This window comes from Dysidea avara, chromosome 6 (assembly GCF_963678975.1).
Source record: "Dysidea avara chromosome 6, odDysAvar1.4, whole genome shotgun sequence".
Lineage (NCBI taxonomy): Eukaryota > Metazoa > Porifera > Demospongiae > Dictyoceratida > Dysideidae > Dysidea > Dysidea avara.
In genome coordinates, this window is record NC_089277.1 from 1,692,977 (window position 1) to 1,708,436 (window position 15,460).

Genomic DNA, 15,460 nt, shown 5'->3' on the forward strand with positions numbered 1-15,460 from the left:
TGGACCTTCAGGTTTATAAATTCCATACACTCCAAATTGTCCCTGTATAACTATTACTTGTGAATGTGCACATGCCATATTAAAAGAAAGAATGATGCCAGACATATTATAAAAGTAATTCTGTAGCTGAATGCTTGTCCCAACTTTTAGTAGTGGCCATTACACTTCATTTTCAACAAAGTTCAGCCCATTACAACAGTACAGGAAGTATATCTGCAGGTAAACCTAATTGCCACATGAACAGTGTACAATAGATATAATTATACAGTAGGCATAAAGGCAACACTGCAAATACTCATGTTCAAGTTTGCAAACAGATTTCCAATGTCCTAAGAAGGATGTTCATCTGTGCCAATATGGCTGTCCCATATGTACCACTAATACACCTTCCTCCTATTATCCTTTTGGGTAGGTATACATCATGAGGATTGAAGCATGCATTGTGCATACTGTAATATGTTAAAAACCACATGTTGAGTTAAAGCATTCTGTTTATTTACTTGAACACATCAGTGGGCAAGCTAGTCAGTCAGTAGAAGATTCCATTTACATGTCATTATAAAATTAATTGTTATACTTCATTAATATTGCAGAGACACTGTGAAGGTACTTTGAGGGCTGTTCCTAATCAATTAAGTTTTTCAGTGAGAGTGCAAACCTCCATGGTCTTTAATATACAGTACTACCATTTTGTGTTGATGAGGTATGCATAGGTTAAGTGCATAAGCATAAGGAAATATTAGGTAGCTAAAGTTCAAAGGGGGATCATGTAGAGTAGAGGGCATGATGGGGCTGCACTTATACTAGTTGACATTTCAATCTCTAATTCAGTCATGGTTTTAGACTAAAGTAGAGATTAAATGCCCTGTGTTATGTCTGAAGGTATATACACCTTTCCTTGCTTACAAGCTCTGGAAACCATGTTGTGTATAGTTATAGTCATAAGTATATGAGCATCAATTATTAAAGTTCAGTTAGGGATCATGATCATTGAAACAAAACCTTTATATAAAATTTGCATGAATAATTGCAACTTACATGTATGTGACCGTATTTGTGGAAAGGAGTCTTTCACACACATCCACTTTGTAAACTTTAAAGATTCATAACTTTAGGTTGGAAATTATAATGGCTTAAAATTTGGTCAGCAACCAGCAACAACATAGCATAACAAGTACACAGAAAAATTTGAAATTTTCAACTACAGTATAGGGACCATAACATACCGATAAAATGTGCTGAAACAAGTTGGAGTAGTGCACAATATTAAATCACAGTAAAACAATAAGAAGTGTTATATCCCTACTGTGCATTTCCATTATGGTATCTTGAGCACAGTAGGGATATAATACTTCTTATTGTTTTACTGCGATTAATATCGTGCACTACTCCAACTTGTTTCAGTACTTTTTCTCGATGTATTATGGTCCCTACTGTAGTTGAAAATTCCAAATTTTTCTGTGTATTTGCTTGTTAACTTTTTTTTGTAAATGACTGGTGAACCCACACATACCACATCTGAAATGGTGCTGCACGCCCCAATTATTATCTATAAAGCGAAGTATCCATTATGCTTCATTGTCAGCTATGTTCAACCCATTACACAGCATTTCGGATCAAGAAATGTTCGAAAAGCACCTCTGCAATCCACGCATACCGAAAGAAAGAAATGGTGCCGCGCACCCCAGAAATATCAATTATTGTCTGAAAAGTGAAGTATCCATTATGCTTCATTGTCGGCTATGTTCAACCCGTTACACAGCAGTATGAATCAAGAACTTTTTGAGCACCTCTGATATCAAAATAGCCATTATGACAATTACGGACGATTTCCGTTATGAAGGGAAGCCATCACGTGCATGCTATCATCAAATCGACACTTTTTGCTGTCAGCAAAGATGAATGGGACACAAAGGAGGACACTGGTAAGTCCATGAAGAATGCATTGTACGTACTGCGGTATGCCAAAAGGCACCTGTCGGACCGAAGTGACATCAAACAGTGAAAAAATCAATCCCGTAGCCTTAGCTGTTATCAAATTACACTTGTCTAAAGGCATCAGTCAGTCAGTCAATTACTTACTCAGTCAGTAGAAAATTCCATTAAATAAATAATTTTTAAAATTCCATAGCAACTTGTTGAAAGCATTTCGGGTCGATCTGAAAGCTTGTTTTAGCTTAGTTTCACCTAACCTAATACTGCCTCATCGTCATTAGGGGGGGGGGGGGGTTGAGGCTGTGTTCTGGGTGATATTATTTCATGGGCCACGCCTACTCCTTTGTGGTCCCTACTATACACTATGATAATGGGTGGAGAAAATTTCAGGCTTGTATGTTTTTTGAATCTAACGTTCATGTTCATAGAATTTGATGTACTGTATGTATAGACCTTGTACATTCTAAGGGATGGTCAGGCAAAAACCGGAAAAAAGTTGCTATGGCTTCAAGATTCACAATAGTTTAAGAGAAAAGTGAGGGCAAAAGTATCAAGCATTTTATTGCAAAAACCTTTCCTAAGCGGAATAATTTTCCATGTCGCAAGTATGTTATATACCTTTACCTAGTAACTCACTTTATACCAGCGCTACTCTATCTTTCAGTAAGATTCCAGCATTAAAAAAGTTTCCTAGGCATAAAATGCATATGTATTTTGCCCTCAAAAAATAGCAGATGTGTTATTTTTGATGATGTAATAAAGTGTCACGCCTTAGTGCAGACAAGGTCTATAGGACCCTGTTAGCAAATTCAATCACATAATAAGTACAAAACCAAAATTGATAGGTTCAAAATACTCAAATGGAGCAGTCACTAGGTAGCAATAAGGCCCACAAAATTTTTGACAAAAAAGTTGCACACAAGGAACCCCATAACGCCAAGCTTTGAACTTACTGTTAGCTCAGTCATTTGTAAATGAAAATTCTAGCTTCATTCTACACAATACTAAAGTTCATAATTTCATAGATCTACACCAATGTAAAATTAAAATTATTCTAGAAGTGTGTGTGTGATTAGAAGGCCTTGAAAATGTGTATTCTATCAGAATAAATAACACATTCTGTGAATGCTATCCCACTAGAGACTTGTGAGAAGGCTTACTTAGTGCCTGTGAATACAGGGAGTCAGAAACATGTAACTGAAACATGAAGAATTCAGAGTAAACCCAAGGCCTAGTAGTGTTCTGCATGATAGCCAGCAACTAGGCATGTACCAAAGAAACCACAACAGCTGGGACTTGAGATCTCTGCATTCAACCCAGGGGCAGGGGGTACACAAACTATGATAGTTTGGCTAAACAAATATACAGAAAAATGAAAATAGAGCATAGCAGTATAACTACAGTGTATTATAGGAAATCTAATTTACAAAGGGATTAAGGGAGAACAAGATTTAACTACAAGGAAAAACATTTATGAAGATTAAGATACTCTAATAGAGCAGTCAGAAATTTTAATAGTCTAAGAGCCGTCAAAACTATCCTAATAGAACATTCATAGTAGATTGCAACTTAAATGAGTGTAATGCAAAACTAGTTTGAAACTTTTAGTACCTAAATCAAAATGTTGAGTTTTAATTTAAATCACTACAGTACTCTGATCAGTCTCATAAACCATGAACTTAAAGAGAAACAGGAAACTAAGCATATAAATAGCATATATAAAATGTTTTTATTTATTTATTAAGGTTTTCCAGCACAAGTTTGTTTATTTATAGAGCATAAACTATATATAGTAAATTTTGATCAGTGTACAAATTCATCAGCGGCTGGAGGCTGCCCCTGCATTAATAACTCACTACCAATTCTGGAAACCACATAGGAAAAATCCTAGATACACCTCTGCAACCTGTACTTAAACATCAACTTCTTGCCAGCAAATGTTTTATTCTGTGAATGCTATCCCACTAGTAACAAGGTCAAGATCAATAAAACCTACAATTTAATGCTACCACAATTTCTGTTGTATTCCATTACTGTCATTTGTGCCTGTAGATAATCATACAATGCAATACTATTGTAACTCCTGTCTTCAATGTATTTGTAGATAAAACAGGTCCCAAAACCAGTTTTAAAAGGTAGATCCTAATTTCCAAAGGGCACCATGGAATTGCCTTTTTAGAGGAACATTAATAAAATATTTGATGTGCTGCTGACAAGCTTCTCTTAAATTCAAAATCACATTTATCAATATAAGAAATATTGCTAGAAAGATTTATTGGTGAAACACTGACTGTGCCATCTTTACTATACAAAATCACTTGAAACTACATACAAAAATACAGTTGTATATAGCTTAGCTATATAAAGCAAAAGCCTGGTATAAACTCAATAGTGACAGCCAAGAAATGACTAATTTTAACAATGTTAATGACAAGCAATAATGAGCAGGTATACACATTATTAAATCATTTCAGCCTTTTCTTGGCTACCACTAATTGATTCTGTAACTTTCCACCCAAGCTTTTGAAAGCCACACTCTTTTTATTGTTTTGTATTAGAATTTAATGTTAACAATGATACAAATCACACTTGCCTGTCTTTGGTGGTGCTGATGTGATGGATTCATACAAAGCCTTGTAATAATTTTCATTGATTAATTGGACACGGCTTCCAAGATTACAGACAAGTATTTCTTTCTTTGTAATATCCAGTGGGATGTGTGGCAGATCATCTTCATGATATGGACACTCAAAACATGTTACTGGTAGTTTGGAATCAGGCATATGAGGCTTACTCAACTCCTTGATGGAAGTTGTCAGAAAGCACAGTAGATCTTGTCGTTGCTCCAAGAGGTCATCTGGAGGCTGTAGTGACTCATGAGAGTAAATAGTTATGTAGCACTTTATGCAGTATGTAGACTGGCAAAGCTGCAGCTTAAATGACTGCCATATTCCTCTCTCAAACAAAAAGTACCCAAAACCACGATTGATACTGTAAAGAGGAATTACACAAAACATGTTGCTATAGTGATGTACACAGGTAAGCTTCATGATTGATAGTAGCTACAGTATATACACATAAAAATTTATACAAACATTTTTGTCTGTCTAATAACAGCCTATCCTATATAGATACATTTTATTACACTACTGGTACTGTAATCACTTTTTTACTTTTGGTGTCAACAGTCATAAATATTATGATTTTTGTGCATGCTTGATTCTTTGCCTTGATTTAAATGATAGTCAAGTTATGTCCATAATGAACGATCCTAGCAAAATCGTAAATATTATGTCATCTGCAAGGAAAAATTTAAATTTCACGTTTGATAGGGATTACAAAAGGAATGAGACAGTGGGAGGTACCTAAACCTGCAGCTAAAATAGCTGAAATTTAATTCCTACTGAAGTCTATCAGTAGTATAGCTATGGCTGAAGTCTATCAGTGGTATAGCTATGGCTGAAGTCTATCAGTGGTATAGCTATGGCTGAAGTCTATCAGTGGTATAGCTATGGCTGAAGTCTATCAGTGGTATAGCTATGGCTGAAGTCTATCAGTGGTATAGCTATGGCTGAAGTCTATCAGTGGTATAGCTATGGCTGAAGTCTATCAGTGGTATAGCTATGGCTGAAGTCTATCAGTGGTATAGCTATGGCTGAAGTCTATCAGTGGTATAGCTATGGCTGAAGTCTATCAGTGGTATAGCTATGGCTGAAGTCTATCAGTGGTATAGCTATGGCTGAAGTCTATCAGTGGTATAGCTATGGCTGAAGTCTATCAGTGGTATAGCTATGGCTGAAGTCTATCAGTGGTATAGCTATGGCTGAAGTCTATCAGTAGTATAGCTATGGCTGAAGTAGAAATTAAAGTTTGCTACAGATGTAGATGATCTCCCTTGCTTAATTGGTTCCTGCACTCAAATGCAAAATTTCTAAGATTTCTTTACATTTGTTTGTCCACTTTGTTGACATTTTTGCAGTAACACAATTTATTACCATGACATACCACATTAATGAAAAGAATGGCATCTAGAATATTAATAGTGTGACTGGAAACAGCCCTAACTATCAATGACTGAATATGTTTCTCTTGTTATACAACAACAAAAATTAAAAACAGTCTGAAGCACCTTTGAAACCAATCTAGTCGGATTAGAAAATTTAACTTGCATCCAAATCATATACCAATTAAGAAGTAGCCATTTCTCTCAAGTTTCAGCTATGTTCCACTTGTACGTCTGTTATACAGCATTACAAATGAAGAACAGCATGAGAAGCACCTCTGAAATTAATTTAGTCTAGAAAATAAAGTGAAGCCATTCCATGAGTTCCACTAATGAAGAATGAAATGGTACACAAAGGAAGACAAAGGTATGTCAATGATGCATGCATTTAGCTGCTGCAGCTGGTGAAAAGGCACGTCTCAGACCAAACTGATGTCGAACAGTGAAGAAATTTAGACCATATAATTAGGGCTAACATGAATATTCTAAATGAAAGAGAACAAATGTTTTTAGTCAAGAACAAATAATTAAATATCCTATGTTTAGTGTAATACTGAAATACAGTGTAATACTGAAATACAGTGTAATACTGAAATACAGTGTAATACTGAAATACAGTGTAATACTGAAATACAGTGTAATAGTGTCATTTCTTATTATTTGTATATTCAATTGTAAAATTTGATATCTTAAAACCTCAGTAAGCGGCTTTTGAAATAAAGTAGAAATGTCTGATGATGTAGCTACTAGAAGGGAACCAATATTGGCAATAAGGATTTTTCAGTTGTTTCAATATCCGATTAATCTGTGCCTAAAAGAGCTGATACTGATTAAAATTATTGTATATTCTGTAAAGTGTAAATCAAATAGAACTACAGGTGTAGCTACTGCATGATGTATATTCTAATGATTTGTAGTACCGAGAAAACAGAAGTGATGTATCTTTGCTATATTGCACAACTACCTATGATGGTGTGGCCTTTATGCTCTATTACACAACCCAGACAATTAGGCTCCACAAATATTTTAATACATGCTCTCTTGTCCAGATTACCCCATGTTTTGATTAGTTACCAAAATGACTGTTTTATACAGATTATTAGTTTATAGTTTTCCTGTAGTGCATCTTTTTGTTCTTATAGTGTAACAGCTACTGTTCTGGGTAAGAATAATTATTTTAATTAACACTAATAGCAGTAATTAGGTGATCGTGAGGGTGATCAGATAGGTTGCCAATATGCCTTCCATAGGCACAAAGACTCTGTAAATAGATTAGTACGATTCCATATAACACTATGTTACGAGAAGCCACATGGCTGCACATGTGATACATCTCTAGTCCAGTGTCAGATGTTGTTGCAGTTGTAGAGACCGACAAAGATTCCTCATTAGGCCACATAAACTTAATTATTAGTTTCTTATCCTCCTGCACTCAAAACACCAGTGCGGGAGGGCAGATTTTAATTTTACTTTGTACTAACTAAATAGCTGAATTAGCTAGCTAAAATGACTCAGAATGTAGTTTTCCTAGCAAGGTACCAACTTTAAAAAGTGCTGGATGGAAGTAAGAAAAACAGCGGTGCAGGCGGGGATCAGAAACTTATAATTAAGTTTTATGTGGCCTTACTAGTAGTGTCCGCCATCTTTATTGTTTGATTTTTCGAATTACAATAAGAGTTTCGAATGAATCCAAATTGAATTCGAATATTCAGTATATTCGTTTTAGCCCTACACATAGTAACTCACCTAATATCGGACTGACTCCAAAATTGGACGGGATTACTCGAAGTACAACAGGAATTTTTGAACAACTCATATGTGTTTAGATAGTTCTAGGTTGTGGGACTTTGGACACCAAGTATCAGCTTTCTTGGCTTCTTTGTCTGGTGGCAGCAGCCCTGCAAAGTCATTTCTGATTAACGCATATATCCCGGAAAAACAGTCGATTCATGGACACCCACAGTTTATAAATAACACTTACATCCAATCAACAGTTTTACATGTTCACTTGTTAGATGAACTCATCTACTTTCTAAATATTCCCAGTTTATTGAATCAAATCCTTTTAATCACAAATTACGAATCAAATGAGACCCCCCAGTCACTGGAGTAATAATCGCACTATAAATTTAAGTATACGGAAACTTGAATAAGTATACGTTGTTTGAGAATCGTTTACGGGAAAGGTACACTGTATACTTTTACAAACAACACTTACTTCCGTATACTTAAAATCATGGTGCGATTATTACTCCAGGGATGTCTCATATCATTTGGTTTGTAATTCGTGATTTAAACAATTTGATTAAATAAACTGGTGATATTTAGAAAGTAGATGAGTTGATCTAACAGGTGAACATGTAAAACTGTTGATTGAACATAAGTGTTATTTGTAAACTGTTGTTGTCCGTGAATTTTTTAAATTTCAACCCCAGGCTTGATGGACTGCCCTTGCCTACCACCCCCAGCACAAAGAAAGGCACGTGCTGGACAACAGAGTAATGCAGCCAGCATGTTACTTTGATGAGCGGGACTCCACTTGCACTAAATCCATTGGTAGTGGAGCCCTAGTGTAAGCACCAATGGATGAACGCACACCTCGAATGCACTGAATAGCCAAACGGAGCAGAGAAAAACCAAGACAACACCGAAGCCAACCCAGGACTACAGAGTATTCATCAGCCGATAGGAGGGAAGCCAGATGCTTGTAGAAAACTGTGGCTTCGTGAGCCAACCCCCTTGTTGCCGACATGACAATAGGTGTAAAAGAAGCATGCTCAACCTCACGAATTCTCTGACCATAAGCTTGACGCTTGATATTCTCATGCTTCTTAAAGGTAGAAGAAAGCGGTGAAGAACTGTTAGATGGGGCAAGTGGATTAAAAACGCGAACATCAATAAAATATCTCTCAGAACAACTATCCCAAAAACCATTCATGGCAATGTCCAAGCAAGCCCCTTCTTGAGCATTTGAGGTGGAAAGATGGAACTCATCAGGATTGTGGACGGGCTGCAGTTCTGGTTCAGTACACACCTGAGAGCACACCTCTTTCAAAAGGGTAGCAGTGAGGTCCCTTATTTCATTGTGGCGATGGGAAGGTAGTCCCCCCTTCGGACAAGAGAGCACATGATCCACAGAGAATGAAGCCCCATAAAACACAAAGAGTTGGAATATGGAGGGGAGGCCAACTGTAACGCAAAGCCAGGGCATCCTGAAAGGCGGACTCATGTAGAGCAAAACCATGCTCATTCAAGGGGAAAGTTGTAAGCCAATTTGAAGCCCCCTTCACAGATGCTAGCTCCACTGCATGCTGCAGTGTGGGTTCCAACTGCTGACGCAATTCAGAAGAAGTCTTAGAGTAAGTGTCTAACTTTGCTTTGCACACAGAAGATTTTCTAGACTGTTGGAAAGAAATAGCCTCAATAAAGCTCTTAGAATGGTCACGAATGCACAAACAAAGAGGCTCAGCAATATAATGGGAAGCAGCCAACTCATTGTTACTTGTGATAGTTGGAATAAAAATACCAAGGCCTCCCCAACAAGCAGGAAGAACAAACAATTGTCATAAATTATCACAAGACGGTGGACAGCCTGATAAGGTAGAAATAAACAATTGACGAATCACGTCCTGAAGAGGTTGAAAGATCACACTGTCAAAGGGGACAGTCCGAGAAACAAACATCCAATGGCTCGACAAACCATGCGTAAAAGCACAGTAAGCAGCATGGGGCTGATTCTCCGCAAATCTAGCCAAAACAGTAATCTCTTCAGACCAGCACCTTGACCTTGTAAGCAACAAAGGATTGTATGTAACTCTCTGAACCTATGGCAGCCCCTAAATAGGGACGGCCATTACTGGTAACTGTGATACCAGACCCACTGAAGGAAGAAATAGAGTCTTGAAACTAATGATCCTTCATAACCAGCCAAGTCTTGGCCGCATTGACAAAGTACCCAAAAAGATGGTCCAAAAAAGATGGACCCACAAAGTACCCAAAAGACGGACTTTGTACTCTTTGTGGGTACAAAGTACCCACAAAGATGGTCCACTATTCATGCAAAGCACCTAGTTTCCCACAAGCACAAGCATCATCAGCATACCAAATTTGTTTGACTCCTGATGGTAGTTGCTGTATCAACGGAATGGTTGCCAAGGCATACAAAGGCATAGCTAAGGGGTCACCCTGTGTAGTACCTTCTTCAGACATTAAAACCTCTCCAGAGATGAATGAACTAGCTGGGGATCGATACATATTAATTAAAATTGTTGCAAAAGGAGGACAAATCTGTCTCACATTGTGCAAGGCCACTACTCTATTCAGGGAATTAAAGGCATTACTTGCATCAACCATCAGGATGGCATCATAGTCTTCACGAACAAACCACTCACGCACAGAATGGATAGCAGCCTCTACACCAGCCATTTGTCCAGCACAAAGTTGTTAAGGACCCGCAGCCATCATGATATCTTCTCTAATGATAGAAATAACTGCCTTGGCCACCAGACACCTCACACACACACCAATAGGCCGAGCACTCGGCTGTTTGTCAAGAGCAATCAGACGACAAGCTACAAAAGGGGCAAGAATATCTGGGGAGACAAAAGATGAACAAATGCATCTAGCAAACAAAGCAATAGCAATACACAACTCACTTGAAGCCGAATGGAAGGCAGTGCAGAGTCGTCTCCAGCAGCGGGCATCCATTCCCAAAGTGCCAGCAGCACCAGTTGTTCGCAGAGCAGCAGAACGAATAACACAACCATCTAAAGCATCAAACACAAAAGGATGGGATACAGGGGGTTTGCCCCAGTTAGCGTCCGTGAATCGACTTTTTTTCCGTATTAATCGGAAATGAATTTGCAGGGCTGCTGCCACCAGACAAAGAAGCCAAGAAAGCTGATACTTGGTGCCCAAAGTCCCACAGCCTTGAACTATCTGAAGACATATGAGTTGTTCAAAAATTCCTGTTGTAGCTCAAGTAATCCTGTCCGGTTTTGGAGCCCATCCGATATTAGGTGAGTTACTCTATATAGCATTTATCATAGTCAAGTTATGCTTGGCTGGGGGCATCATTCAGTCGGTCAGTCAGTCAGTTACCAGAAAATGTAGTCAATAGAAATAAACTTATTGGAAGGGTTTTTCATCTTCTGAAGATATTTAAAGGGTTTGTTTTATGTCTACCCAATGCTGCTAAACTAAACTGTTATGAAAAAAAATGCGAGGGTGATTTTTGTGTGATATTCATGGGCAAGGAAGCCCAAATCTCTTATCCCTGCTATACAGTACTGCCATACTGTATGATACAGTACATACATAAAAGTGCTTCTACAAAAGTCCACCCTTTGTCATGAGCAAGTACAGCAATATCAGAGGTTAGTAAACATGAAACTAAAGTAATGTCCAAACCAACTAACTAACTGTTGAATAGTACTGTAACTGCATGCTACACCTTTTCAAAAGATTTGTTGCAACCAACAGTCCAATAATATTATTTACTTGGGTTTTTCACACTGCCTGAGATACATGGCTAATCCAGTGTAGAACCAATAAATCAGCAGAGTTTTCTCAGGTGTACTGTCATGTCAATGACATAATAGTTTATCAGAAAATCACAATATGAGACAGACTTGTTATTTGCTACATACTTTTTTCAATAATTTCACTCCTTATCTGTTATGGCCACCATAATAGGTAGTCTGGCATTACATTAAGTCATGCATGATAAATCCTACACTTCACAACAAGATGTACAACAAACAGTTTTGGACAAATTTTGGTTTGAGAAGGATCCAGTTATCTCAAAGTTGGGCTAGTATATTAATCACTGACACATAAGAATGATTATTTTAGTGTTTGATTATCAAACACAGACTTTGATTGTTGGAGACAGCTGTAGATACCAATGTATGTGTAACACTGAAAATGTGGTAAATCATGCTCAGCTATAATAGGCAAAGTTTTAGATTGTAATTATTGGAGAATAAAGCTTGACTACTTTACAGAGCTAGTCTATTAAAGCAAACTGTTGTTCAAACTATTAAAACAAACTATTAAAGCAAACTATTAAAGCAAATTGGAGAATAAACTGTGACTGCTTTATTAAAGCATCTTGTACAGTAACTAGTGTAGAGTTGTGCAGTCCTCTTTATTGGAGTACAACATATTTTATACATAGCTAAGCCATTACCTCAGCTTCCATTAAATTGTTGACATTGCATATAATAGCATTAAAAATATATATGTACTTGGTGGATTTTGTTGGATAGTTGAAAACTAATCACAGAAAACGTAGATGTAAAATTTTATTATTTATTTATTTTGAACTTTGGATTATTTAAAATCATGAAATGAGAAACTACATGTATTCTCAAGCAGTAAAGAAGTGTTCTGGTTTTAGATAACACAATAAATAAGCAAGTGATTTGCAGTTCAGTGTAAGATTGGTTTGACTGTTAGCATTTATGATTAGCACTTACCACTTGACTTCATGGTGCTTCTCACTTTTGCTGCCACAACACCAGTAGATTGTCCTCACCAACAGTTTGTTGAAGATTGCCTCAGGCAAAAATTTTCCTCCAAAGTAGTAAGCAATGGCAATATCATTGACTTGCTTTGCACGCAGTTCGTTGGTTTGGTCATAGACAAGAAGTGACGGCACCATGTAAACCTCGGAAGGCTCTAACAAACTCACTTCCCCAGGAAATTTTGTTCTAAGGGGAACTTTTGCAGCCAGGCTGAACTTTTCAAGTAAGCCTAATATGACATTCCTGTCATTTGGCCGTTTGTAGTGTGACAGCATAAAATCAAAAAGATTACCCTCAAGAAGAGCATACTTTTTATAGCGCTCATAAGACTGCTGCAGGTCACCGGTATCGGGATAACAATCTTGCGTTGTGATGACTGTGCAGACAAGGTCAGACACCTCCTCAGGCAACAGGAACACTTCATTTTTTAAGGATTCCAGTTCTGGAAAGTAGAGCAGGATTCCTTTTTTGGTGTAGTAACCAAGGACAGCATTGACATTGTACTCTTCTATTCCTACTTCTTTGGCAATAGCAACAGCTTTTGCTTTCTCTATCCTGACTTCTTTTAGCTCCAATATCTTTTCTTCAAAACTCAAGTAAGAGATAGGCCTAGGGATGCAAATCACCAACTCAACAGCCTTCAAAATGGTGGATCTGAGGTGATTGACTACCTTCTGATCTGGTTTGCTATTACCAATAAAATAAAAGCAATCTTCAGGCAATCGTGGCAAATGCTCTAAGAGAGGTGTACCATTAAAGTGATCCCGAATTGCCTGTACCATCTGCTCCTTCTCTTCTGTAGTGACATCTTCAGCATGAGCACCAATCATCAGAACTACAGGAACACGAGGTGAAATTGAGCCTTTTGGTGCCTCCTCTCCACGACTGTAGACAGACTGAAGTAGCACTTCAATGGTTTGCAGATTGGTCTTCATTCCTCTGACAGCAATCTTCTGTTGGGTTTTTGTTGAGTTTTGTCGAGCACTCACTGGAGTGTGCAAGCCAATTGATGCCTTAAAGACTAGCAATGCCACATCTTCTGCTGCCAAAAACAAGAAGTGGATTTCATAATACACCTCTTGTCCACCAATATCAAATACTATGATTCTCGTTTCATCTTTCTTGATATCCTGAGTGGCCATTATCTTTTTAAGATCCTCGATTGCTTTTTGGTGGACCACAGGATTTACTGGAGCACTCTGAGGGGTTGGGTCTAATGATATTAGTGCTATTTCTGCTTTTATCTCACCACGGCGCTGTTTTGGTATTTCTGCAACTCGTGCAGTAGCTGTTATTTTTTGCCATTTAGATGTTGCTATTGAACGAGTAACCTTACAGGAACTTATGGAGGCACCAACAGTGGTCTCCTGATTAGGTAGGAACTTCTCATTCATGAGGGTATTGATGGTGCTGGTCTTTCCTGCTCCCTCAGCACCAAGTGTTACCAGTTTAAACTGGTTAGAAGAACGGGAACCTTTCTTAAGGGCCTCTCTGTATGCATTCAAAGTCTTTTGATCAAACTCTTCAGCAGGTGATTTATCTTCAGTAGTTAGTTGATCTACAGTCTGTGGCTTATCTTCAGAAGATGGTTTAGAATTACTTCCAGTATCATCTACATAATATAATTACATAGATAGAGAACAGTGTAGTGAAAAATGAGCACAATACATTATAAGTACAGTAGTATAGAATAGTAAGGATTCACCTGTTAATATGAAATATAAGAAATGTTGTGCTTGACTACTAGAACAGTCTTTGTGTCAAGTGATGTGTAGTATGTATGATAGCACTAATGTTTAATTGAGTTATTTATTAAAACTGAACTTGTAATTCATTACTTACTAATTACAATCTAGTGTCTGACATAGGGAAACATTTAGTATACATATCTTTTCCAGCCATATTATACTTCATGTCTTCTTATGCTAATTGTAGCAACATTCGTCGCTGCAGCTACACTAGGCCCCAGCCTATTATGCCCAAAATTTAACCTATTATACTTTTGAGCATTGCTCACAATTAAGCCTATTATGCTCAAAATTATGCTTTTAAAATCAAGATTATGCTCTAGAACTGACTGTTTTATTAGAGTACATTAGTGTTTTCTGACTACTGTATTAGAGTAAGTGACTGCTCTATTAGAGCATTTTGATCTTATTTCTGCATAGTGTAAATAACCAACAAAGAAACGGTTTAATAAGTTATATTACGTGGTTTTGAATGTGAAATACACTAATAATACTATTGGGCAGTGAATATTTACATTCTTTCAAGTGTGTATTCTGCATTTTAATTAAAATTTTAAACATCATCCCTATAATGCTGGCATTATGCTTGATGCTTTTGGTGACCTATTATGCTTTAAATTATGTTGGCATAATCAGCTGGGGCCTTAGCTACACTTATACAATACTGATTTATTATGAATCAAAAGACTGGGTTGTACAAGGACAAGCTAGCAAATGTACTCCCCAAATGTAGTTCAGAATTATTTTAAAACAACTTTCAGACAAAAGTTAATGGTACAGCAATACTAATATCAGTAGTACTACTACATGCTAAGAGGATAGGAAACTAGTAAAACCATTAAACTAATAGTTTCACCTTTCAGCATCCAAAACCTCTGCTTGTTGATACAATGATTATGTCGAGTGTAATATTCACACATTGTGGTCTCAAGTCCTACTGACTGACTACTTATATACTCTATACATAATCTAAATGGATGGTTCCCTGTTACAGTGTGGCTAGGGACCCGCCGATTATGCTCATTATTTTACCCATTATGCTATGCTGCACTGCTCAAATTTTTGTCTATTATGCTTAAATTAATGCTCAATATTTACCTATTATGCTCAGATTATGCTCAATATTTATACCTAAGTTCCTAGTAAATTTGCACTTTATGGGAAAACAGTGAGTTGCTGAAGCACAGACTCTAAATCCTTGCTTGTCAAAGTGCATGTCACAGAAAAGATCGATATACTCTAATAGA

At 37.2% G+C, this 15,460-nt stretch overlaps 1 protein-coding gene across 1 annotated transcript in view; it reads right to left on the reverse strand.

Moving 5' to 3' along the window:
- Positions 1-15,460, reverse strand: part of LOC136258469 (uncharacterized) — a 121,046-nt gene that overhangs the window by 26,571 nt on the left and 79,015 nt on the right. Inside the window, exons 5-6 of the mRNA XM_066051778.1 lie at positions 12,418-14,077; positions 4,529-4,926 (exon numbers count right to left, since the gene is read on the reverse strand). Coding sequence (XP_065907850.1) covers positions 4,529-4,926; positions 12,418-14,077 — 2,058 coding nt within the window. The remainder of the gene's footprint in view (positions 1-4,528; positions 4,927-12,417; positions 14,078-15,460) is intronic.